At 38.0% G+C, this 27,194-nt stretch overlaps 1 protein-coding gene and 2 long non-coding RNA genes across 7 annotated transcripts in view; 2 read left to right on the forward strand and 1 right to left on the reverse strand.

The window, feature by feature from the left end:
- The first annotated feature begins 2,385 nt into the window (after positions 1-2,385).
- LOC107197649 (uncharacterized) lies at positions 2,386-20,464 on the forward strand. 2 transcript variants are annotated; one of them, XR_007440660.1, is made up of 5 exons: positions 2,386-2,540; positions 10,350-11,185; positions 12,613-15,629; positions 16,745-16,787; positions 18,584-20,464. It is a non-coding gene; the product is annotated as an uncharacterized LOC107197649 (long non-coding RNA). The 2 variants fall into 2 exon arrangements; XR_007440659.1 differs by having other exon boundaries at positions 12,613-16,787.
- mtss1la (MTSS I-BAR domain containing 2a) overlaps positions 9,790-27,194 on the reverse strand; it is a 44,177-nt gene continuing 26,772 nt past the window's right edge. The window contains exons 1-14 of one of the 4 annotated variants that reach the window (XM_015606149.3): positions 24,305-24,468; positions 21,772-21,856; positions 21,368-21,459; positions 20,848-20,922; positions 19,310-19,318; positions 18,576-18,733; positions 17,887-17,994; positions 16,900-16,997; positions 16,002-16,134; positions 15,290-15,364; positions 14,873-15,022; positions 14,477-14,635; positions 13,640-13,805; positions 9,790-11,167 (exon numbers count right to left, since the gene is read on the reverse strand). In XM_015606149.3, coding sequence (XP_015461635.3) covers positions 10,386-11,167; positions 13,640-13,805; positions 14,477-14,635; positions 14,873-15,022; positions 15,290-15,364; positions 16,002-16,134; positions 16,900-16,997; positions 17,887-17,994; positions 18,576-18,733; positions 19,310-19,318; positions 20,848-20,922; positions 21,368-21,459; positions 21,772-21,821 — 2,055 coding nt within the window. In that variant the 5' untranslated portion in view covers positions 21,822-21,856; positions 24,305-24,468 and the 3' untranslated portion in view covers positions 9,790-10,385. Of the gene's footprint in view, positions 11,168-13,639; positions 13,806-14,476; positions 14,636-14,872; positions 15,023-15,289; positions 15,365-16,001; positions 16,135-16,899; positions 16,998-17,886; positions 17,995-18,575; positions 18,734-19,309; positions 19,319-20,847; positions 20,923-21,367; positions 21,460-21,771; positions 21,857-24,304; positions 24,469-27,194 lie in introns of those variants that run through there. The other 3 variants (XM_015606147.3, XM_015606148.3, XM_007250525.4) reach the window with 3 other exon arrangements.
- LOC125804557 (uncharacterized) lies at positions 11,192-12,411 on the forward strand. Its single transcript, XR_007440661.1, has 2 exons — positions 11,192-11,326; positions 12,284-12,411. It is a non-coding gene; the product is annotated as an uncharacterized LOC125804557 (long non-coding RNA).

Consider the following 27,194-nt stretch of genomic DNA (forward strand, 5'->3'; position numbering starts at 1 on the left):
TTTTTTTTTTTAAGAACACAAGAATTATTTCACATCACTGGCTCACATAGACCACTTAGTTCTAACTAAAAGGGTGGCAGAATTGTAGTTTGCAGTGGTGGAACCCAGGTACACTCAGCAAAATAGGAAATGAGTGAATGTTAGTGAATGCAAACAACTGATGTGAGAACAGTTGCTTCATTTGCTCCTATTACAACAAACAAGAAAGGTTTAAGAAAGGCCTTTAAGAAAAGCTTTCTTTTAGCCATTAAGGAACACAAGCTCTGTCTACATAATATTGGTTTCATTGTTCACAGGTACGCTTCTCTGTGCTGGACATTTAACCTTAAAAATCAGATTGTAGTACTTACAAATCAATATTATATCCCACCTCACCATCTCCTGTGTTAGTTTTCAACTTAATTTCTAAGGCCTACCAGTTTTTTATGCATTATAAAAAGAAGAAAACAAACTATTACATTCTCTTGGCTTGGACATATACTTATAGAAAAACCTTTAAACCTATTGACAATTCTCGTCTACATACCAACTACCGTCTCAAAACCTGCCTTGAAGACACAGATACTATGCCATGGCCTGCCACACAAGCTGCATGTACTGTGTAAAAATATACAAGCTGCATGGGATGGATTATCACAGCACACCATTTTGAACCTCTACAACTCTATGCAGCGACACATGAACATGCTTTACACACTACTTCTGTATGTGCCGCTCAATAATTACGACCAAGAGTTGCCTATATCAGTCTATATGTTGAATAATTTATTTTTTCTTGGTAATGTTTATTTTCCTTCTGAAATGTATTGCAATCCAACACTTTCTTTTGGATGCAGTGTACTTCTACGTACCCGGCCAACATTCTCATGTGGCGCACAGCTCACATGGGTGGAACATGGCCTAGGCGGGTTCCAGGTAGGGGTGGGAATTACGAGTCATCTCGCGATACAATATTATCCCGAATAGATTGCTTAGAATAGCAATGATATCACAATACTCTGCGATATATCTCAATATCTGCCTAATTCTGCTGCACCCACTTTCAGAAGTTTAATACTTCCACATTTGTGTTAGAATATACGATTAGTTCATATTAAATGGTTTTTGATCATATTGTATTTAAATTACAGTCTGAGGTAATGACTGTTGTGGATCATAAAGTAGCTTGCTATTCTAATCCAACATTTCAATAGACTGTTTACAGCTATTTACAGTATAAACGTAAATACAATAAATTCCATAAATAAAGGAAATAAACCTTTTACTGATTGCTAGATGCTGTGAGTTGCATAAACCATATCAAGATCACGTATACTGTGAAGCATGATATTCACTTCAAGTTTATGATCTCTATAATGTGGAATTGTGTTTATTGATTATGACTTTATTCTCAAAACATAACGACTTTATCGTTACATTACAACTTTAACCGAAAATGCCATTTTGTACGTATTTTTTCTCAAAATATTATGAGTTTATTCTCGTAATGTTCCAAGTTTATTTTCAGTACATTGTGACTTTAATCTCAAAATACCATTCTGTATGTCTTTTTTCTCTAAATATTATGGGTTTATTCTTATTACAAATTTATTCTGGTAATATTAGAACTTTAATCTTAAAATGCCATTGCATATGTCTTTTTTCCTGAAATATTACGGTTATTTTTTGTAATATGGCGAGTCTATTCTATTTTCAGAACATTACAAATTTATTCTCATGGTCCACTGTTTTTTTATTTTTTAAGAGTGGCCCTAAAATGCTGTCATAGCCAATTAATATTCAGAATTGGAAAGTAATAGATTCAATTTACTCACATTATTGCAATTGGATCTTTTTGTGTACTTATACTTTTTACTTAAAATCTGTCATTTTACTTTTACTTGTGTTTTGTTTGTACTTTTAAGACCATGCGTCTGTTACAGTGGACATACATTTCTTTCTTCTTTTTTTAAGGGGTGTAGCACTGAACACTATTTGAGACCTGTTGTCCATGAGGATAGATCATAACACAGCCAATGAAAAAGTTTACAAGCCAATGAAATAATAAGCCCAGTAGATACAGTAAGAAATAGTTTTTACTAACTTAATGTGATTTAGAACACTTTTTTATAATGTGTATAATATTTTACTGTAAAATAAAAATGTTAATATCAAATATAAAATAAAAATGCTTTTGATGCAATTGATATTAAAAAGCAATTGAATATGTTTGTTAATTGTATTTCATTTTTATATGTATTTGTGTGCATTACAGACAGAAAACATATATATTTTTCCATCACTGGCACATAATAATTTTGGTCTGAAAGGGGGAAATCACACTTATTACTGTGAACACACTTAGTCCTGTAAACTGCCGCAATGAATGATGGGAAGGAGAACTGGCACGAAAGTCAACGATGGCGGCCATGGAGATTGAGAAACCAGACGCCAGTGGTGTGACCACTTCGGCTCAATATCCAGAAACGTGGTTGTAAATCTGTGTTTGCCCCGAGAGACGGAGCTAGCTGCTTATAAAACTCAACTTCAGACGTGCTGAGGTGAGTTAACAGCTCGTTTCACAGTTAACTTTAAACTGGTAACAAGCTTAGCAATAAATAATACTAATAACCCCTGAAAATATCAGTGGATAACATTGATAAGGCTGGTTATCATTTACAGCTCGTTGGTGGGTTAACTAACTTAGCTAACGAGATAATTAAGTTATGCTAAAACTTTTTTCGCCTATCCTAAATACCTGAAGGGGTCACACACAGGTGTCTAATAGATAAAGGAGCTGTATTTAATCCTTTTAACAACATTCAACAGCTTATAAAATAATGCTAAATACTTATCTAAGATTGATCTAGGTTAAATAAATCAATAAATAATGTCGATTTGAAATAGTGCAGGTTTGTAGACTAAAGTCACACATAAACTAATTATTGTACAAATATCAATAAACTAAATTCTATTAAAATGACCACCTGTTGGATTGAAAGTAAGGATATGACCTTATTTACAGTCATCAAAATTAACATCTGTGTGAGTGTCAAAGTGGTAACTAGTGGTGGAATTGTATGAAATGCTTGTGCCAGTGCAAAGCAGTACACAGCAACAAGTAATACTTCTATTAGGAGGATACTACCCCCTGCAATATAGACTTGACACTTGTACACTGACAAGTACCTCATACAACCACCACTTTAAATAACCTAAACTTTCTATTTAATATCAGATAATAATCTTTTAATATGATGTTGATTATAGTATAGGCCTACTTCCACTATTGTTTAAAGAAGTATATATGTAACATTTACTCTCAGTGGTCTACTTTTTACTTGAGTAGATCTTAATATGCAATTTTAGTAGATCTTTAGTACATATTTAAAATTGCATATGGATACCTTTTGTCATTGTACAAGTACAAAGAGATTTATTGCTTAATAATACAATATAAAATAAAACAAATGCATAGCAAATGCAAGATTAGATTAGTTTAGTTTAGAGTACAAGTACAATCAAATGTAATGTATTTAGCATCTAACCAGTGTGCAAAAAGTGCAAAAATTCAGTATTTCTGACATATAAAATGTAAATGTTGAAAGTCACTGTAGCAATTTAGAGATATTGGTGGAACAAAAGGAAATATAGAGCGTGTATATATACATGAAATAAAGGTAAAACTGGGGTTAGTTATATATATGCAGAGAGAAAAATGTACATAATATTTATACATATATAGGTATAGAGAATGCAGTAATAAAACAGGACATCATGTGTTAAAGGAAAATAGATCAGTATGTGCAATTTGAAAATAAATACAACTCAGTTATGAGATACAAAAAAGGACAATATGAATAGTGAAGTAAAAAAATGCAAAGTAAAGTACAGTAACAGTACAATGATACAATTAAAGTGACATTGTGGAGTTCAGTAGGGTAACAGGCACAGGGAAGAAAATTTCCAATTGAGAAGTGTTCAAAGTACAATATTCTAAATAATCATAATAATAGAAGTTTTAATTATACAATATGACAAACATTCCTGTGGAGAGTGCAAAGAAGCACTGCTACATTTACAAATAATTTGCAGAATATACTAAAGAGGATTGCAGATATGTAATATATGACACAATTAATCCAGTTTATCTGAGTAATTTTACTTGTACTTTTCACTGTTCCTTCTCTGCCAGTATCCTTTACGCAGGTTTACCCTGTTCATTTGATTAGCGCCACCAAGTGGATTAATGAAGCAGTAGCTTTAGTTTAAGGGCAAGTCTAAGAGTTCAGAGCACGCATGCTTTAATAAAAATATTAATGTTTTGAGTATGTATAGCAAATGCAAAGGACATGATATTTTGCAATATCAATGTCTTGTCTAATCTTTAGTTCCAGGTGGGCTCTGATTTGATTTGTACATGTGTTGTTACTGGGAGACAGTTGAGCTTGCTAAATTGGCCTACCATTACAGCTTACTGTACCTTAGTCCTTCAGGGAGCCCATCTTGGCCCTGTGTACAATGCTTTGCACAAACCTAGGTTTCTCCTGGTCTCATCACTGATCCTAACGGGGCCCTAAGTTTTTGCACTGGTTGCAGCGGTGCATCTAACGTTTTTTCCCCGCATTTAATACTGCCGTTTTACAGATTCACTTTGGCAGCATTCTGCTCATCAGTCAGTAACAAATGCCATGCATACTATAGCTTATATCTCTTAGAACTCTAGGTTGATTTTTTTATTTGCCTTAGTGACAAAATTTGTAGAAGACATCACACACAAGAGGTTACAAACATTTTTACATTTAATAATATGTGTTTTTCATAACAGATTGATGTCTTTGTGCTGGTTAGAGAGGGTTTTTTTTTGTGGTTTGATATATGTGGATTATGGCTATAGATTATTCGAGTGCTTCGTTATTACCCTCACAGCACCGGATGCAGCTACCCATTCCTTGGTTAACAGACTGCTGGTGTTAATGGAGATGGCTAATAGCTAACTGGTGGTGCTAACTGTTTTCTTAATTAATTATGTTGATTACTGAACTCTTATTGTGCTAATTAAATATAGCAATATGATATATGATATTTTATTATGGTTGGATGAGAAATATGAACATATACCATTTCGACACCCTATTGGTTTATACATGATTTTGCCTACTGTACATATCACCCTTATATCCTAGTATGAAGGTAATCCCTGGCAGAGACTCAATAGAACTCAAGTGAAATGTCCCAACTAAGCTTTTTTTTAATATATTTTCATTGTACTAAAATGCATTAATTTTCAATGGACATATATGTGGCTTAAACAGGCAGCCTAAGTTTTGTCTTTAATGGCTTTTCTTTCCCTTTATATTACTTTTATACTTTTAAGTGGTTTTAAAAACAATACTTTTACACCCTTGAGTAAAAAGCTTGAGTTGATATTTCAACTTCTGCAGAAGTATTTTAAACCCTAGTCTCTTAATTGCTACCTGAGTAATGAATGGGAATACTTTTGAGACCTTTGCTTAACCTATTCATTTGATTAGCGCCACCACGTGGAGTAATTAAGCCAAATTGGAAGGCAAGTCTTTAGGGTGCTTATGTTTCAATACAAAAATCAATATTTGACGACACACATTGATGATGCACAGCAATATCAATATTTTGTCCCACCCCAGTTACAAGAGGGCCCCGATTTGTGCATTTTTTTACTGGGACGATATTGAACTTGCTAAATGGGCATTACAGCTTGCTGTACCTTACTCCCCTATGGAACCCATCTAGGCTAGTGTGCAGTGTACAATCCAGATGGGGTCCGTGTTGAACCCCTCCTGGTCTCATCACTGTCATCCATATGTGGAACCCATGCACAGCACTTTCTGGTCCCCAGTTTGGCTGCTGATCCAGGCTCCACATAAGCATGTTCTCTATGAGTATAGAGGGTCTGCGCTCCTCCTCGGCTCTGACCCCCCACGCCTGGCTCAGATCGCATGAGGTTATTGTTTTGCGCGCTGTCGTGTCCGCGGCGCAGCGCCGTCAGTCCGCGCTCATGTCCCGCATTTGCACCGGAGGAGCGCGCGGATGGGCAGACGAGCGCGTGTGTCACTTAAAATGACACGCGTGCCACTTTGCCGCGCGACTGGCGGCGACGGCGCGATGCGCACCCGTGTCACTTCACTTCCCTTGCGCGGACGGCCCGCGGCGGCGCGCGCCCTGTCCCTCCGGGACGGTGACACAATCATCGGCGGTAAAGCAGGACGCACGAGACGTGGGAGTGATGAGCGCGCGCGGCTGAGTGACGGAGGCCGAGGCTTTTTTGTCGCTCCTCATTCTCACGATCTGCAGCTGCCACATCAAACCCCCCCCTGCCCGTCTCCCACCCTCTGTCACTGCGGGGGGACTGAATCGCCCTGATGGGCCAGAATACACTCACTGCACTTAACACACACACACACACAGTGGTCAGTAGCCTGTGTGTGGGCTGTGTTTGTGTGCACCCTCATATACACTGTAGCCTAAAACCTGGATAAGTGAAATTTACTTAAATGATTTTGTTGCTTCAAAAGTTATAAGTAATGTTCACTGAAAACTTGAGTTAAGTATTTTTTTCCCAGTTTACACGGCCAATTACCCAACCCACTTTTTAGGACTCCCCCTATAATTAGTGATGCCCCAACACCAGGAGGGTGAAGATTAGCACGTGCATCCTCCGATACATGTTAAGTCTGCCACCGCTTTTTTTTTTATCTACTGCTGATGTAGCACTGTTGTGTAGCCAACGCGCTCTGAGGAAAGAGCAGTAACTCAGTTTCGATACATCAGTCTTGTGCTGATTGACATCACCCTTTGGAGTGATGTGGGGAGAGAGCGCCATTTACCCACAGAGAGAGAGCAAGGTCAATTGTGCTCTCTTAGGGTTTTGGTAGTCAGGATTTGAACCGGCAATCTCCTGAGCATAGTGGCAGCGTATGACCATTCAGAACTATTTTGCCCAAGTCTGTATTATAGTCTTATGGCTCTGGTAAGAGCACACATGCATGTTCTAGCACAATTTTAATGCTGCAACAAACATGCTGCAGTTTTTCCACCTGCTGTCTCTTTTTTATGCCCTGTTAGCAAGCAGAAAATATTGTTGTTGATTACCTTTTAGCTTTACTCTCACTCGCTTCCTCGGGTTTGGTTTCTCAAGGTTTGCTGTTTCCTCCTTATGTGTTATCTCCATTTTGGTTTAGCTGAAATAGACCATTATATTTTTTGTGTTCGCGTTTAGCCTAAAGACAAACCCTGTTTGCCTTCCAGACGTTTTGCTTTGTTGTATGCAGTTTGAGCGCCCATTCTGTGAACACTGACTGGCACAGGAAAAGTTGTACCGGTAGTCACAATGCCTGGTTTACCTACTCAGCTCAGAGAATGCTACCAAACATTTGTCTAATGTTACCAAACATTTGCCCAAACTTTCCTACAATAACAATAATGTTCTATAAACATTAAACGACATACAAAAAATTAATTGTTAGAAAAACATCTGAGTACATAATGTTGTTAGCTGAGTGACCATTAGCAGAATCTAGTGTGCTGCTGCTTTTTATCAGTAATTTTATCGTGATTTTTCTTCAGTAGAACCAAAACAGGGTGGAGAGAGAACATCTTACTGACAATAGGGAGCAGCAGCACATTAACACTAACCTCTGCTCTCAATCTGTACCTAATTATTTTTCGTTGTAATTTTCTTGTACCAACCTCTAATTATTTAGCTTTACCAAAAATGAAAATAAAAATGCAGTTTGATGTTTTAAAGCACATTTAGATACTTAATTAGTACAGTCAAATTCAGTATTTTTAAGTATAGAAGGAAGAATTGCAATAAACTGTTATCAACATTCATTTTAGTCTAAACTAATCTACAAAATTATTCTGTTTGTAATTTGATTGCTCATTCATCTACAGTTGGAAAAATAGTTATTTGATACTCTGCCAATTTTGTAAGTTTTTCTACCTACAAACAATGGAGAGGCCTGGATTTTTTATTGTAGGTACACTTTAACTGTGAGATCCAGAAAATCACATTGTATAATTTTCAAATAACAGCTGAATGTACCTACGATAAACAATACAGACCGCTCCCTTTCTTGTAGGTGGGAAAACTTTGGCAATGTATCAAATACTCTTTCGCTCTGCATTTGAATAGATGAGCCAAAATAAAATGCATATTAAATATTAAAACATATATCAAAAGCAGTCATCATAAATTACATAAATAGATAAATGGTCCTTTATCTACAACCTGTTTAAGGATATGCTTCTGTCCTTATGTACATCACTCTCTAGCGCACTCTGCTGGATAATTTCTGTACCTGAAATAAGTATGACACTACTGCCGCCACAGAGATTATGTTAAACCTCACAATAAAAATCCATTGTCGCACTTTTGTACATTTATTTTAAAAAAATTGAGTTATGTCACAAAAAAAAAAAATGACTGGAATGAGTTATTGAGTGGTTCTTCACACACATTTCTATTATAAGCATGGTTCTTTATATAGCCTGTGGTGTGTGTTTTTTCTGTGGCATTATTCAAAGGCTTCTGTGGAGAAAGGTGAATTAAGGGTAATATTTTGATTTTGGGGTTTTACAGATAGGGCTAACAAAAATAATAGTTTTCCTTTATGCAAGAAGATAAACCTTGTCTAACCAGTCAGTGTAACTTTTATCAGGTACAAAATTGGATGTCAAATTAAATTATTTAATTTTGTCTATTTGGCATGTATTCATCATGTAAAAATAATACCATTAAAACTTAAAAAAATATTAAATTATCAGAAAAAATTATAAAAAAAATGTCCCCATTTTTTAAATTGTGAGGGGCAGAAATTGGAAGATGTGGAAAAAATGGATGCAAACTCTTTTTTTTATTTACTGGGAAAACGTTTTACATACAAATCCAGCAGACAGTTGAATTGATAAGTGTTACACTGACCCTAAACCGTATGTCCAGATCAAGCTACATTCACCCTTCTTTTTTTTTTTCTTTTTTTTTCTAGGATCAAGATGACTTGGTCACATCATGTGACAAGAAGTTGGATTGTATCCTGATTTCAAGTTTAAACAACAGCATTTACACTAGGTAGACTGAAATCTGATTGCTGTGTGGGACCAAATATTCGTTATATTCTTGTTACACAGAACCAGTTGTTTATCTGTACAGGCATCTGTGCTAAAGATGGTTGCTGTCTCAAAATTCACATTTTTACGTTCTGCAATTGCATATTTCATCAAACTCGAGGGAAAGGCAGCCGCTTCAGGTGTCCATGCTTACAAGAAATTGACTATTTACAGTGATTAATTTAGCAAAAATGTACTGCATGTGGGGAGGTTTGGATGTTTACGCTGCCATAACATATGGCTCAGCTGTATCTTAGACCACCTTCTGCAGTGTGTTGAGTTATTGGATTTGTATGTTGTAATCATGTCTTCTTTGGGTTTAAATTTGCAGTTTAAACATACAAATCCGATCTCTCAAACCATTTCAGAAATTGGTCCGAGATGCCTTTAAGCCAGGTTATAGCAGTGTAAAAGTGTACACACTTAACAAACAAAACTCCTCCCACCAGTAATTGCTATACAACAAGCAAATTTGAACATTCTGTCCTCACAGTTAAGATTTTAGGTTGACTTACTGTTGGCACTTTTGACTATCAAGTGTAAATGCATGTTAAATTCTTATTAGCATACAATCAAGATACTAAGCAGATGAATTGACCAGGTGTGAACAGGGTATATGTGAGGCTAAAACATGCAAAAAAAATCTTCACTCTAGTAAAATGTGCTACACTTTGTGTTTATTTGGCAGTTTGCAGTATTTACAGTACTTTGTTCATGTGGTCCGTCTGAGTGTGAGTAGGCTACTGTGGTGCCACTTGCATTCAACACATTAGCTTTTTAATCAACAACAAAACACTTTGGCTTTTTACAAAGCGATTACCTGGGGAGATGAGAAATTAGTCAAACTCGCTCTTTACATCAGTTACAGATAAGTAACATTTGATTAACATAGTAATTACAAATCAAAACTCCAAAAAGGAACAACCAACAACTAGAATGTTAATAGTACACACTTTAAAACGTACTCTTGTCCGTTGAGTTGTACGAAGTTTGTTAAAATGTGCCTTTCCAATAGATGTCTTTAGCATCCATACAACAATAATAGTCCATACAGGAACTGTGTCCATATACACTCGTCACGTCACATTGACACTGGTATGACTAGTTTGCTAGTCACCAATTTATGAACACTGACTTTAACAATCCTTTTTTTTTGTTTGTTTGTTTGTTTAACAATTTAATCAATTTTCACATACATACAAGTGTTCCTCTTTTTGCAGAGTCTATATGCATCAGGTTGGCAATAAAGAGTGAAGCTATCGCAGGATCCTGGGCGCCGACCTGTCATTGCTCACGGTTTTCCTGAGGCGCACTCCTCTGCGGATGGACTTCAGCATGTCCTCTCCCTTTTCTGTGGGCGGAGGGTCCTCCTGGTGGCCGTGGCTAGCCTGGGGATCCGTGGGGAACGGGTATTGACCTTCTCCCAGGGCATGAGCGTTGGCCACAAGCTCTCCAATTTTCTCCACCAGGCTGTGGCGGTTAGCAGCCAGAATCTGCTCCTCTGTGCTGAGGGCCATAGCTCCGGACTGCTGGGAGTACACGCTCATGCTTGAGCCCCAAGCAGAGTTAGGCAGACTCATCCGTTTGGGAGAGGCTTTGTACTCCAGGATCTCCAACGAATCTTCACTGTACAGGCTCTCCTCACTGCCATTGTGCTCTGGTGGAGGACTGGGGAAACCAGGGGAGTCTGGGACAGTAGGGGTCTTCACTGGAACAATGGGAGGCCGGATAGGAATCGGGCCCACGTTGGATGGGACACGTCTCACACCAGTTTTGGAGGACGGGGTCCTGCGGATGGTGGCCGTTCCAGAAGAAATTACTGTTCCTCCTGATGTTCCTTTGCCATTGGAAGCAGAGGAACCCTGGGCGCCTACACCTCCAGGAAGCCCCGCAGTGCTCGCAGGCCTCTTGGTCTGGATCATGCGACGGTAGTTCTGGGCCAGGTTGCTGTGCCGAGGGACGGTGGAGGATTTATCAAAGTCCGTCTGAGCATCACTTTCGCCGTCTCCGTTCATAGAGTAGCAGTCATAGTCAGAACCTGCAGAAAGAAATCAAGGTAATTAAGTGTTTACTTTCTCATCCATTTAATGATTCTAGATTTGATGTGTTGCCAAGAGTTTGCTAGATAGTGGCTTGCAAAAGTATTCATACCTTTTGAATTTTCATATTTTACAACCGCAAAGTGTATTTTATAGAGGTGTGCCAAAAAATCGATTCACATAAGAATCTTGATTCTCATTTACTACGATTCAGAATCGATTTAAAATGTCCCAAAATCGATTCTGAGGGGCGGGTTTTAGACTGATTTTGGGCTGGGTATTTTTGTTGGACCTGGCAACCCTGGGGATAGCGCTTGTCCTTTCAAACGGAGATCTTCCAGACACACACAGAGCGTAGGTGTTTGAGAATCACCGGTAAGATGGCAGAACAAGCACTATATTACATTAGATTAACGTGTAGTTTCAATGTTTTATGGCAGAATGCTTCATAACAAGCATAAAAAAGATCGCTAGTAGTTAGTTTCAGTAACTGTTAGCTAGCTAACTAGCTAACTTTCCAGTTCCACCTTAAATAACGCTACAGGTGGCAGCGGGCTGCAGCATTTAAGGCGGAACGGAAAAATACAATAAGCTAATCAGAGCTAATTTCAGCTCCTCATCACAGAGGAATTAAGGAATGGACCATATGAATTAATTTCTCCACCTCCTGCCCCCTTTCTGAAGAAATACAACGACCTTAAATTAACTAGTTAATCAGCAGCTGCTCCTGAACTTTAGCGCTTCACTGCTATCATCACATCAGCCCAGCAGCGTCACCTACACACCACAGCTAGTAGCCTGGTAATAAAGCAGTGTTATTTATTATTTATTTATTGTTCATTAACGTCATTGTGATATCCCAGTGATTTCTCTGTCACTGAGGACCCACATTCCTGCACATTTTATTGTTTTTGTAACACATTACCTGCTCCAGGACCAGTGTATATTATGGAGGGTTTTTTTTCAATAAGATTCATAAGCCAGAAGCAGAAATTTTTATAATTCAAATCGTTTTGAATCAAAAATCGATTTTGAATCGAATCGTGGCCCCCAAAATCGGAATCGAATCGAATCGTGAGATAGTAAACGATTCCCACCCCTAGTATTTTATTTAGAATTTAAGAGATAGACTGTGAATATTACTGCTGCTAGCTTTGTGTAGAGGAGTTTAAGGACTGTATCGAGAGAGACGAACACATCCGAGGTAAGTGCAAAATCCCCAGTGTTTTTTTTTTTTTAGTTTACTGCATGCATAAAATATAAAGAAAAACAAAAAGAAACAAGATTAAAAGTAAAAGGTGACTAGAACACATACAATAACATGAGACATGTCTGTAAATAACTGATATCAGTAGTGTGTATAAATTGTGTTATCAAAAATAGTGCACTTTACAGGTAAGTATCTACACAACACATTACTTATTACATTTCCCTTCCCCCCTAGGTTTTACAGAGCAGCAGTGTCGCCCCCTCCTTGCTAGTGAACCGAGGGTCCTTCGATCACCTATGAGAGCTGGCAGACTGCAGGTCTCCTAAGGACAGTTATCAGGTAAGCTTATTTATGTTACAATTAATTATTAATACACAATGTGATGGTCAGGCCTACTGACATCAAATAGACCAACACAAAGTATCACATACCTGTGGAATGAAAATGATACATGGTTTTACACGCTTTAATCAAATGTCCAAATCTGAAAAATGTGACATGCAGCCCACTATATATGAATACTTAGTAGAGACACCTTTTACTGCAATTACAGCTGCAAGTCTTTTGAGCTATGTCTACCAGCTTTGCGCATCTATAGAGACTGAGATTTAGGCCTACTCTTCTTTGCAAAATAGCTCAAGTTCAGCCAGTTCAGGTGGGGAGCATCTGTGAACAGAAATTATGTCTTGCCACAGACTGGGTTATTATCTTGCTAGAATGTAAATCCCCCAGTCTCAGGTATTTTGCATGTGTTCTTCCATGATTGCGCTTTGTTTAGCCCCATCTATGTTCCCCATTAACTCTGACCAGCTTCCTTTTAATTTGCTACTTTGTGTTGGTCGATCACTTAGAAACCCAATAAAACGCATTCCAGTTTGTGATTTTTATATATATATATAAAGTTCATGGAGTATGAATACTTTTGCAAGCCACTGTAGATGGTTGCTATGGCGGTTGCTATAGCAATGCCATGGGGGTTGCGATGATATCCCACATAGTTATGGTTTTTAGAGAGCAACCACTGTGCAGAGAGTGTTGATAAAACTGCTGGAGTGGTTACTATGGTAATGCTATATGGTTGCTAAAGGATTGATATGGGACTACTTTCTGGTTGCATAAAGGTCTCACATTCCAGCTATGATGATAAGCTTTTCTTAGGGGTGGCTATGAGATTGCTGGACAGGTAATATAGGACAACTTTACTGATCACATACTTCTGCCTTACATTCCTCTAAATGGGGAATGTGTGTATTGAAGTTACCGTGTGAGGGAATGGTGTCCTCAGAGCAGGATGGTGTAGTATTTTGTGTGCTGTATCCACTGGAGTACTGCAGTGAGTCACAGCTGTTCTTCTGCTGCTCCAGACTTAAACCACGTGTGAGAACCATTGCCAGCTCACTGGCTGCAGATGTTGTCAGCTTTCCATGCTGAGCGAAAAAGGGAGAAATTAATTAATCACACATAAAATAGAAGTTCAAAGTTCAGAAAAAAAACTGCTTAAAACCTATTATAAATTTGAATTAGAGTTTTGAGACTGCTGATTTTCTGACTTACTACACATTTATAAAAGGAATATGTACTGTCATTTGATAAGGAGAATTTTAAAAATATGCTCACGTACAGGCCTAAGATTTAAAGAGTTAGCTTGTGAATGTAAGTGAATGTAAAACAATTTGATTCCTGGTCATTTTGGAGCATTTCTATTGGTCTACTCATTGAAAACTTGGACACAGTAAATGGTTAAATTCAGATTGTCAAAAGAACTGACAAAAACTGACAAAAAACTGACACCTTTTTTTTAAGTGATACTTTGCATTAATATTATTTCAACTTAATCCTACCTTTCAAAAGTTATTTGCCCTATGTTAAGATCAGGTTGTACTGCAGTATGTTTGTTTATGTAATTGTTTTTCATACTATTTCTACTGTACTGTGATTGCAGATGCAGAGTGTGGGCATTTTATCTCAATCAGCTTCAGTCAGCTTATTTGTTTTCATACCTGATTATTTTGCATCATAAAAAACTCCACATTCCACTGGTACATTTGTTGTGAATTGTGTTTGTTTTGTCACTTCTTGATGTGTTTAATTTATTTACCTTTCCACTGATGTTTGCAGGGCCCGCTCTGGTCCTGTAAGGGTCCTCAGCGTGCACGACACCGTTCCCCCTCGGTCCACCAGGGGGCTCTGCAGCCTCCATTTTGCGCTGTAGAGCCGCTCCGGCCTGCTCATAGTGAGCTGCTTTAGACCAGTCCTGCTGTGGGAACGAAACAGAAGCATTTATAAACCCACTGCAGTGAAAACAAATAGCAGATGGGTATGCCTGTGAGCGGTTTCAGAAACAGCGAGGTTAAACAGTGCCAAAAGGGTGACCGTAAGTAATTAAATGAAAAGATAAGCATGAAACCAGATTAAATAAACAGTGTAAATAATAGCAAAACAGAACACAAGAAGCTAAATGAAATGTGACCGATTGGTCAAAATGAAAACAAACCTTCCAGTGAGGAACTTTTGATGTGGGTGAGGGAGAATTTGATCCAGGGGAATGGTTAAAGGATGGGGACGCAGGAGCTATGAAAGAGAGAGGCCTGATGGAGCCGTTATATGTGTGAGCAGGGCGGAAAGTAGCGAAGGATGAGCCAAACTGTGGAGACGGAATGACATTTGGTCAGATGATCAGAATATGTTTGTGGAGGACAGACTCCACTGAGCTCTATGAGGCAGCAGAACAGAAGCAAAATCATGAAACTAAGACATAAAGCTTAAACTAAGTCTGAAACTGAGAGTTTCAAAAATAAAAAAAGCAAAATGAAAGCAAAAATCCAAAAGTATGAGTGCAGTTTGACATGGGTTATTCATTGTTAGATACTAAAATGGGAAAAAAGTCCATGTTATAGGCTCCAATACTCACAGCTGTAGGCGATCCGCATTCACTGACAGACTGGCAGGTCTCAGATGCTTCAGAGGATGCAGAACTGGATGACTTCTGAAGAGAAAATTCCAGTGATGAGAGAAATTAAAAAGTGTCTTAAAAATACACTTTGGGATTTTATTTCTAACCATATAGGATCACTTAATTGTAATTATAGATGTTTCTCCTTATACTTTGTCCTTCCTTTAATCCCACAGGACCACCAGCGCTGTGATGCTGGAGTTTTTAAATACCTCAGTGCCACTGCTAGACTGAGAATAGTTCAACACGCACAAATATCCAACAGATGAGATTATGTCTCTGACTTTACACCAGCAAGGTAGGAGCATCTACTAGAGAGGACAGTGAGTAAACAGTGTTTAAACTCCAGCTCCACTGTTGTGCCTGATCCACTCGTACAACACATACTGACCACCACCGTGTCAGTGTCACTACAGTGCTAAAATTGACCCATCACCCAAATAATAGCTGCTCTGTGGTGGTCTATCTAGTGGGGTCCTGACTATTAAAGAGGAGGATAAAAGGAGGATAATAAATTATGCAGAGAAACAGAAGGACTACAGACAAGTGCCCCAATATGCATATAAACAAAAAGTTGTTATAATATTCTGAATTGACTGTGTAGGTATGAAAATGGTATGCTGACCATGTTATTCTAAACAGATTGCTGTTATTATTCAATGCTAATCACCTGGCTGGTGATGTCAGATGGCATTGGAGAAGGAGGTTTAGAGTGCATGTTGGCATCTTGAGAGATGAATCCGGAGTCATGAGAAGAGACGCTGCTCAGGCGATGAGCACCACCTGGTGGCAGATGCACCAAACTAAAACACAAGAGATTAAAGGGTTAGAGCTTTCTGTAAATGGAGTCGTTTTAACCCTAAAGACTTTGTTTTTAATGATCCAGTCTTTTAAGTAACAAAGGCAGTACCTTTAGTAACTATGATGCATTACATTCTGATGGGGCTTCATGATATTGGGGAAAAAAAAAATTATTGCGTTGCCATTATTATGCTGTGAAAAATATAGCAATATTTCTTCAGATCTTCTTTTAAGCTCCCTGCAGAGGACAAGTGTACACATGCACTTCTGGACGAGCTGTGAGTTTCAGAACCATCACTGCATGTAAAAGAAACGTGGACTGAGACGGTAGACTAAAATTTCTAGATTTTACACAGATGACCGGAGTTAAGCAGTGTTGTGCAGATACAGTCCACAACTAACTGTGGTATGACTGGTTATATCAGATAGAAAAAGTGCAACGTCCAGGAATATTCCAATCCCGAGATTATATTTAATTTAATTCAATTTTAAGGTTTCAGGAGTTATCTTAATATTAAGACCTAATAAGATGTAATAAATCATTATTCAATCTTGCTGTAGGTTATGTATGGCAATCTAATTTTGTCATTTAATTTTTAATTATCTTTTTAGTGGCATTGTTCAGTGCGACCAGGATCTTCACTGTCATATGGAGGTAAGACTCTAGTTTGTTATATGACAAAATAAACAAAGCCAACTGAGGCTGTAAACATCTTAATACCATCAGACCACTCTGTAAAACATTAGTGCTATTAGGAGATGAGCACCTGCACAAACTGCTCTTCCTGGAGCCGGTACTGCTGGGAGAGGAAGGCGGAGTTTGGTAAGACCAGCTGTAGTCGGAACCCTTCAGGTCCAGGATAACCTGGAGGAACAAAGTGTATGTTATTATGTGGGAAGATCCAATAAAAAAATTTAACTGATTTTCTTTGACTTCTTGTCAAGCAAAATAATTTGATGACTTCTGCATATATAATATGTATTTAAAAAAATATACATAGGATTTAATTATTTTGTGTGTGTGAACTGTATCTAATATATGAATAACAGCAATGTGCACATCTGACCTCTTATTAACGTAATACTAATGCTAATTAGTGCTAACTAATACTAAAGCTTTAGAAAACTATTTTACATTCTGTCATAAAAAGAAAGATCATTGTCTGTGAGATCTAACTAGAAAATGTAACTATTTCTCTCCCCTTCATAATACAAGCATTCCGACTGGGTAATGTAATTTCTCAAAAATAAAATCTAAATTCAGAACCAAAAATCTCTAAAGAAATATTCTAAGGAATACCAATGTTTTTTTATGAATTGCCCACGCATTGATTTATTCCATCTACTGGACACCAAAAAGACCTGAACCATGTTTTCTAACAATAGTGAATAGTTATTTCTTGATTAATCAATAAAACAAAATAAATAACCCATTTCTTTTCTGAAAAAACAGTTAGGTTGCTGTGGCCATTTATGATCCAATCAGCAGCATTTGACACAAACATGACCTAACCTTCCCTACATCCATCATTTACTATACTGCCAACTCCTCACAGAGGTCATCAGGTCGGCACCTCCCTTAATCAGTGTTTCAATAAAGCTTTAACATTTGAAAAAATAAAGTGAAACATATGTTGATAAAATACAGTGTACTGAATCTGATTAAAATCAGTTATAGTGACATTCTATTTTCTGAATAATGTGATCTACTACATATCTACTTATGCATAATGTTTGTGCATTTAAGAAAGTACCTGTTCACTGGCTTCTGGCAGTTTATGTGGGTCAGTGGTCAGCACAGTGAGGTCATCAATAATGGCCTGGAGATGAGTGACCTCTCCAAGCATAGCAATTTCTCCATTCTGAAAATACACAGCACACACAATCAGCTCGGACATGTCATACACATCCATCAACACTAGCAGCACTGAAAGATGAGCTTTACTAATCGATGGTCATACAGTTTTCCTCATTTTTAAACAGGTGGCTGTTTTCCAGCTGAAAGATATGAGCTGTACAAAACTAGCTGATTTAACTTAACCTTAGCATTTGTGTTATTTAATCCGACTGATTTTCACTCGTGACTTGGAGTAGCACTACTGACGTTAATTTATGAATGAATTGCACTGCTTAAATAAAATGTATGATTAGAATAGCACTACTGATTTATATTTGACAAAAATATATTGCTGAAGCTAAATGTGACTAGAATAGCATATCTAAACAAACAAATCTATAACAATCAGTGCTGAGTTAAATGTGTTGGATTTTGTTGGCTGGTATGCTAGGATACGTAAATGTATTTTGTAAACATGTGACAAATGTAATTAAAACCTGTGAAAATAGTGTACTCAATGTTTTGTTTAGTTTTTGCCAAAGAAACTTCATGTTGGTGCATCCTTAATATAAACTTTAAAATCTGCTCTGTTTTCTCCACACTCACCACCACAGGCTGCAGGAAGCTGATGAAGGTGCAATAGCGCCCCCTTTCTTCGAGGAGGGCTCGACGCACAGCCTGTTTCTCTGTCTCCTCCATCAACAGATACATATCGCTTACATCCTGCATAGCACTGTCCAGCTGGGGCTGCAGCCCACCTCGACCTGAGAGAAAGAGAGAGAGACAAAAAGGAAGTCATAATCAGTGCATTATGGAGCACTAATTCAGTCATCATGCACTGACAGATGTAACATGAGCTGCCCAATCAGGCGACAGTTATGACAGACGAGAACACATGAGATGTTCGGAGAGGATGTCAGCACAGATGTTCCACATGAGGTCACTATCTGATGAAAACAGATTATGGTGCAGAATGTCAGTGGCGACAGAACACTGTCTGCACTTCCATGCAGGAAACACCTTCACTAATAGATGAAATCAGGACAGTTACATGGACAATGAGATACAAATGGATGGGCCTATACAAACACAGTCTTTAGAAGATCCCACAATTCCCTATTGTTGGATATTTTCATAAAATGTAAGCATGTTGTGTCTTATATGGAGAATAGTAATGTGTATGCATTGGAGACATGCAGGAAATAATGAATTCCAGAGTTGACATATTGCAGAAATTAAGCTAGAGGGAGGGATAAAATCGCTCGAGTGACATGAAATAGAGTCTAGTCTAGTGCAGAAGCGAGTGTGGTGAGGTAAGAAGCTACTGTTTAAATACATACCTGGGAGCTCTAAAGTTTATAGGGTGCACAGGTCAAGCAAGCAAGAGCGAAAGAGGGAGGGGGAGAGGGAAAAAAAGACAGGAGGAGGGACAGCTTTAGTGAAAAGACTGCAACAGCAAAGAGGGATTCAAGCGAATGCAATTGCAAGAAAATTTGTGTACTGGACAAAGCTTAAGTACATGTTGCACTGTTAAAAAAAGGCAGATAAACTTTACAATGAAAGGTCTACTAATTACAGGTCATGTTTGAGTAAACTTCTATAAGTTTTCTGATTTTTAAATTCCAATTCTCAGTGTGCTTAACATTGATCCTCGAAACTATCAGTAAAATCAGCTGCAGCTTTTGTATTTTTTATGTTGTTCCTTTTTAATTTGTTTACCGTTTATTGCCATCTGCATGTTTTTCATTTCTTCTATCCCATGGAGGACGGCCTATTCTTTAAATCCTGATGGTGTTGAGGTTCAAACATATAACCTCCCATCTTACATGCAGGCAGTAAGACAGTTGTGCCACCCTAAAGCTGTGAAGTCATATACACATTTCTGTGTCCAAGAAAAAAATGCAAAGGTAAATTTACACAACTGCGTTGTTGTATAAAGGTGCTTCACAGCTCTAGAGTGGCCATACAGTCTAAATGCAGCTCATCAAGTGTGAGGAAATTACAAGTTTAAATTCCAGCAAGTCCTCCATTGTCAAAAGCTTCACAGTCTGGGGGCAGGGAGTTCTTATTTCAGCTGCAGCTTATTATATTAATGTCTGAGGCAGATTGAAATTTACACATTGAAGTATTCACATGCAGTTTTACATTACATGTGCATGTGTTTAGTGTTTATCCTGATAGGCCCAGTATGTATGCCCACACTTCGAACATTAACTCTTATACAACAGTACTCTAAATATTACCATGAATTTAAAAGGCTCTACAATAGAATCACGTGAAACGCCACAATATATGACAAGCAAATTCATTACCAAGTAATTCACAAAATTTTAATTATTAGCTGAATAATGGAACCTAGGGTTTAAGGAGATGCCATGTAGACAATGTAGTTCTCTACGCTGCAATTTTTTTTGTTTTCTCCTCTCTCAAGCTTTGTGTAACATCTCAGTAGTCTGCATTGACCAAAAACAACAATTAAATGTGGAAAGACTGTGTGTGGACGTGTTTCTGTGACATGACTTGTAGATGGTATGTAGATGTTTTGTTTAAAACGTTAGGAAACTACTGTATTATGTACTCAGGTACACAGTAAACAATAAGCTTCAAGGCTTAATAATAACATATCTCCACCAGATGGGGACAGTGAGTACAAATGTCTTGTATCTCTTTACCATACAGCTGCTTTAGCCCTCTGACCTTTATCCGTAACCCTTAATCTGGATCGGAGCTCTGATTCATATCCTCTACTCTAATGCTCAGACTGGTGACACCACCAATCCTCACAGAATAATAGTGGAAGGGACTGAGACTGCAGTTAGATTGTAGAAAGTGAAGAAGCAGTCGTGATGACAGAAGGGAAAGGAGGAGTGGAACAGACCTTTTCTGGCCTTCTTCTGCAGCTTCAGAGTGTCTGAGGACTTCTTCTTGATCTCCTGCCGAGACCGCTTGTACTCTGTTGACAGATTAGATACAACTAGACCCGTCACGATAATTACATTATCCAGATATCAAGCAATATATGGACATGACCTCAACCATTTTCAATCTCAATATTGCATATTGTGTTTACTTTGCAAGAAGAACACATTAACATAAATGAGCCAGCATGACGATATATTTTTTAAAATATATTTATTTAATTTATTTTGGATATCTAAAAATGTTTAAACTCTAATTTTAATGTCTAAACATACTCAAGTTCATTGCTCTATAAAATGCTGTAATTGCATTATTATGATATAGGGTCAATAATAAATTACTATCTCTACTGTATCTCACTTCGGACTACACTGAAATCCTGTTTACCAGCTTAATCACACAGTTATCAAGACTTAAATACAAATCAACAGTACAATACATCTCCAAAATGACAACTTTATAATGAACATCGGCCATACCTTTGGCATGATCTTTATCTAGAAGGGCAGCAGTCTTCTTCCACTCCTCTATCTTGTCCTGGAGTGGTGTGATCAGTCTCTCCATAAGAGCACTATGTATGGTTAAATGAGAAACATTACAATAACATCGAACGCGATATATAAAATGCATTAATAATGGAACAGGAATGTGAATCTGAAAGCCAAGTCAACATCTATAAGCACTTTGTAATTTGAGCTTAAATTCACTGGCTGCAAAAATAACCCATCAGAGCCTTAAAGCAGTGGACGGGTCGATGGACGTGTAAGGTCATCTGGACAGTGGAAAATCAATGTCTGGCATGGCCAGTGAGTTCTCTCTGGTGTTTAATCGGAACAAAGTCAGGAATGAAAGTAATAAGAACATGATTGCATCGATCACTCACTTGGTGAAGTGTCGCAGTTTGGCCTCGATGCTGCGATGGCGCATGCACATTCGGGTCAGAGCCGAGCCAATGTCCCTGGTAGCACCTGGAAAAACAAGCAAAACTCAACTTAGTACTTAAACATTTCTAGAACCTTTCTACTTGAATTAATTGAGTTTTCATTTCTACTTAATATAAATTAGTGCATGCTACTCTGAAATGTTATTAAGAAGTGTTCCATTTGAACTAGTTCCAAGAAGGAAATATTAACTGGAACGTCCTACAGATCAGATTTCCTACTGGGAAAGTCAGAAGAGCCTCACCAAACCCACAGTTAAGAATACAGGATGGCTGCTCTGCATATCAGCAATAGTAACAGCATTAGAATTATGCAAATTATCAGCACTTCTATCTCTTTGTGTCTCATTAAATCAGTCCTACACACAGTACTGAACTGCTTCTGTCTGTGAACATGTTTCCTTGGTATTCATTTAAATGGGCAAAATAATGGATGATGTTTTGCTATCAAGTGGTCTCACTAACAATGCTTAACCTGATCATTCCCAGCTCTGACACCCGAGGTAAACACAGCAATATTCTCAAATAAAAACACTGAATCAAAGAATAGTTTAGTCAAATTCAAGTTCATCTGATGAAACATTATTTTTTTAAATAAAGTCAATGTTTTAAACCAATGTCAACATAGACATATAAATTTAGTAAGTAAATAAGCTTTTGTTCTCATAACTTGTATGGAGTACTTAATATGGATGTACTTCTCTGACCTATTAAAGATGAGAGCAGTGGTTATCAAACATTTGCTGATGTTCTATCCATTGTTGGTGAGAGTAAGGGAAAAAAACTTAATGTCATTTAATGTAAAGATGTGTATATTTTAAACTTCAAATTGTCTGTTATTAAATAGTCACACAAAATAAAGGACAGCTTCCAAGTAAAAATAAAAAAGTAAACTGAAAACTGACAAACATGGAGATGCAATGGTGTGTACAATGGTGTGAAGTGTCATTTTACAGAAAATTACTGAAATGTGTCTCAACTGCTCAGGTGAGACTTTCTGCTAGAATTTGGAGGAATATACTCCCCTCTAGCCCACACCAGGCATTAGGCATGTTGCAAAATGCCTATTTTATTGCATACTGTGTACAAGCACTACAAAAGCTGACAGCATTCTTAAGAAGCGGTGGCCACAAACACTTAGAAATGAAATAGTAAAATTTTGTTTCCTTGAATATCTGCAGGTGCATGTAAATGTGTTAAAGTTGCAATGTTTTATTGCAAAGACAAATAAAACCCAAGAGTCAAATCACTGTCTGGGCTACTGCCGGTTAAATAAAGAACCTCCTGGCTTCAGCCAACCAACTTCCTCCCCAGCATGGCTTTGATGTATCAAGAAACAATCACCACTCTGGTGACCCTGGAAATAATGACCTGGCAGCATTACTTTCCAAGTGTAATTAAAATGGGGTCTTAAGCTATAAAGATCAGTCTGGACCTCATGCAGTCGAGCTCAGCCAAGATTTCTCCAGTCTGATAAGACCTATAGCAGCACTGTATTCACTGAGCCCAGTAGGTCACACCGGCTATTAAGGGTGAAACCAGATCACAATTCTGCACAAACAGATATACGTAGAAACTAAATGATGTTTTTTACAATTCCTTTTAACTTGTATTTATGCAATCTATAGCACACCACTGCTGTCCAACAATAAACAGGCATATCCACTTTAGTTTTCTCCATCATCAAAATTACCTGTTCCCAGATAATTCAGGAATAAACCGGAACAACAACAGAAATGGTTTACAAATTACTTGGAATAAATGTGTATTTTTGGTTCACTTCCATTTAAAGTTAAGCACATTTTTGTCTTATCCTGTAAAATTGCTATTTTGGAGAAATGTGTTTTTTATTTAACAGCAATTATATGTTCTTTACCCCTTAAAGCCAGTTAGTTTTTAGTTTTAGTCATTTATTTATTTACAACAGCATATTGGTCTAGTTTCAGTCAAAATAATTTAAGTCAAAAGTATGTGTGGCATATTTTTATGGCTGTACTATTTTAGATGTGTTATTATTTTGAGATTATTTATTCTTAATGTTTATTAAAATTAAGTGTTTTGTGTGGTTCCAATTAAATTTTGCTAACATTAAAATGTTTTAAAGCAATCAGAGCTATAAAATAAATATAGCGAGTTACACAGTTACACAGTTTAACTATCTAACCTGAGACAGGGGAGAGGTCTGTTTTAATGGTTTTCTGAATAGAAAGTAGGTGGAAACTGCTGGTTCTTCTGTGTGTTTATTAAACCAGTACTCGTCCGAACTGGAGTTAAAGCTTATTTACAGGTAAAGTGGATTAACACAGAGTGAATTATTGCTTAAATAATAACCCAGTAAATCAAACGCAGTGAAGCCTGTATGTATGAATTGTGTCATGGATAGCACAGATTCCTTTCAGACACTAAACAACGCTGAATCTAAACTAGAGAGATATCAAATCAGCTGACCTGCCTCCAGAGAAGTGAAGGAGCTCACCTGTTTATAAATGACTTGTTGGTGAGATATGAGCCTCATGAGATTCACAGTGTTTAGGTTTTGTTTTCCAGTGGAAGGCGTTTTCACACTGCACGTGGTAGTCTCACCGCGACACGCTGACCGCCATTGGGTTCAGTTGTTTCCACAGCGCGAGAGCGGCCTGCCGCTACCCGTAACCACGCCTCCGCCGCGACGCCGGTACATTCATACTGGGGGTCAAAGTTCAACCTGGTTCAACTCTGAGCGCGCGGACACCGGTACCGCGGCAGAAAACGCGAGCCCTAAACTTACGTGACCGAGAGGACAAGTCGGACAGTCTCTACCTGCAGCCCACGCGAACAACTCTCTTATAAAAAGCATAAAGGTTAAAATCACTCTGATATTATAGCATTAAACTGCATGAGCTAAAATAACAGCTATGCATAACAGCTAGGTTACTATTAGGAGAGATTCTAAATTATAAACACTGAGTACTATATATTTGTATAAGTACTACCCAGTTGGCCTTTTGGCTGTATGATAATTATTATGACAACTAGCTCAAAATATGCAGTAAATAAAAAAAAATAAATGGTGAATTTCTTGTTTTGAGTCTTTTTGGGCCATTCAGACCCAATCAAACACTTGTACTCATTTTAACTCAATGCGCATGTCCCTAACAAACATAAAGGAACATTTTCTGTCCATATCGTGCACCCCCTAAAACACCCTGTTCCTCAGTGATTTTATCATTTAATGCAGCCTGATTGAAAAGAACTGTCTACAGCAGTCAGTGTGTTCTACTGTGTCTGTGTCCAAATTAACTTTGGACACTGTTCTTAGCTTGATTTCTTTGATTTGACTTTATTTGTCTGCAGGGTGTAATCGATTGCATGACTCTGCTGCCCAGATTTGCCTTAGTGTTGCAATTCAATGCAACACAATATGCCCTTATTTTGTTCTTGAGACTAAAAGCACAGTGCTGAACAGGATGAAACAAGGGAAAGTCCATGTATGTGGGTGGCTCCATTCCTATATACGCGCGCGCGCACACACGTATCTGCATCCTCCTTCACTACAAATTTTTTTTTAACAATTTGACCTTAAAGTTATACATAAACTCAGGCATTGACCCAGTCATGACATGCTGTATATATTCACATTTTGACAACGTGCATCTTCATATCTGTTCTAATCAGGAGAAAAGTTCAGCGGCGGCCCCTCCCGTTCACCCTTTCCCTCTCACTCCAGCTGGCCCGAAGGGAAAAGGAGGGAGTGCAGTGAAGGGATATCCCTCTATTCTTCCTTGCTGTATCTGCCTTTCCTGTCCGCTTGGTTTCCTAAACACCATTATTGCAGGAGAGAATGGGAGAGGCCTGTGCTAACCTGGCCGGCTGCTGCAGCACGCAATAGACTATACACACCCAGCTGAAGAAACACTCACCACGCTGCACATACCTGCAGTCCTGCTGTTTAGTCTGAGTGCTATAGCTCACTCTCCAAGAACAAGTTTATTTTTATTTATTATTTAAACAATAATTAATGAATGAATCTTCTCAGATAGGTGGGCCTGAAGTAATCCAAATGAGCTGCTGGTAGAACTGAGCAAATTTATATTGTCTTGAGTTCACAGACAGGCCAGCAACTAAACCTGTGCTCTTAATAAACATCTAAATTTATTACGTTTAACACATCCTGACTAATTTGACTGTTTGTTTTTATTTATTATTAATATGATATATATATATTTATAGTGTTTTACAGGCCAAAGGTGTTACACTTCCTGCTCTTCCTACCCCTTTGCTGTTGGTACCTCAGAATCCACCACCCTTAAAAATTTCACCTCCCACAATGCATCATTGCCATGTGACTTCATCTCCCAATTAGGACACTGTCTGTTGTTTCCGTTCACCTGATTACTAATACTTTTCACCTGTGTATCAATATATTTCAGTTTATTCATAACTTTGAAATTGCATCAGTGCAGTGCCAAATGTTTTTTTTTTTTCATTTTGTCTGCTCCAGTGCTATGACTCTATTTCATTCTTGGATTCTGTCTTTTGGTTTGCAGCTATCAGATATCAGAGTTTGCTGGTTTATTTATGACCTGTTTTGTTGTTATAGACTTGTTAAAGACCTTGTCTGTTTAATGGCACTTCTTTGGAGGGTTTTCCATGTGGAGTGTTTGCGTCTTTGCCTTAAATGATACTGACTTGGACTGATATCTGAGCTTCTCTTTTGAACTAACCTTTTTTAAATAAACCTCACAGTTTCTTTTTTATCTGCAAGTAGGATTTTATCTGACGCACTCCTTCAACATTACAGAAGCACACTCACTGTACTGTAAACTGCCCAACTCCCTTCATCTTTAGTTCGAAATGCTCTGTAAAAACATTCCGTCCTCTGGCCACTGAGTGGGATGTACTGTGCTGCTGCTCAGGTGATTGCAAAAGGAAATGAGAGGTCAGCCAGCTGAAGAGTGTTCGGAAACAATATGGAAAAAACACCTACCCACACCTACCACATGTCCCTGACCAACACATGGACACAAGTATCCAGTGTATCCAGCAATACATTGGTTGCATACAGATACAGACTCTACCACCGTAATCCCCTTCATCCAGCATCCCTCTGCTGACACAAGTCCTGAGTCAGTTCAGATTAAATTAGATTAACTTCACTGCCTACAAGACACCCAGTCCTGAAATGTTCTGCTCTCTCTTCACTCTCTTCCCCCCAAGTTGGCTCTCTGAAGTTCACAGCTGCAGTTCAGCTCAGAGATGAAGAACATCAGGCCAAGGAAGAGAGAGGGAGGAGGGGTCAGTCTTTTTATCTCAAAAACAGACCATCCCAATGTCACTGTTAACTTTATGCCGATACCCTCCACCCACACATACACACACACACACAC

This window comes from Astyanax mexicanus, chromosome 9 (genome assembly GCF_023375975.1).
Source record: "Astyanax mexicanus isolate ESR-SI-001 chromosome 9, AstMex3_surface, whole genome shotgun sequence".
NCBI lineage: Eukaryota > Metazoa > Chordata > Actinopteri > Characiformes > Acestrorhamphidae > Astyanax > Astyanax mexicanus.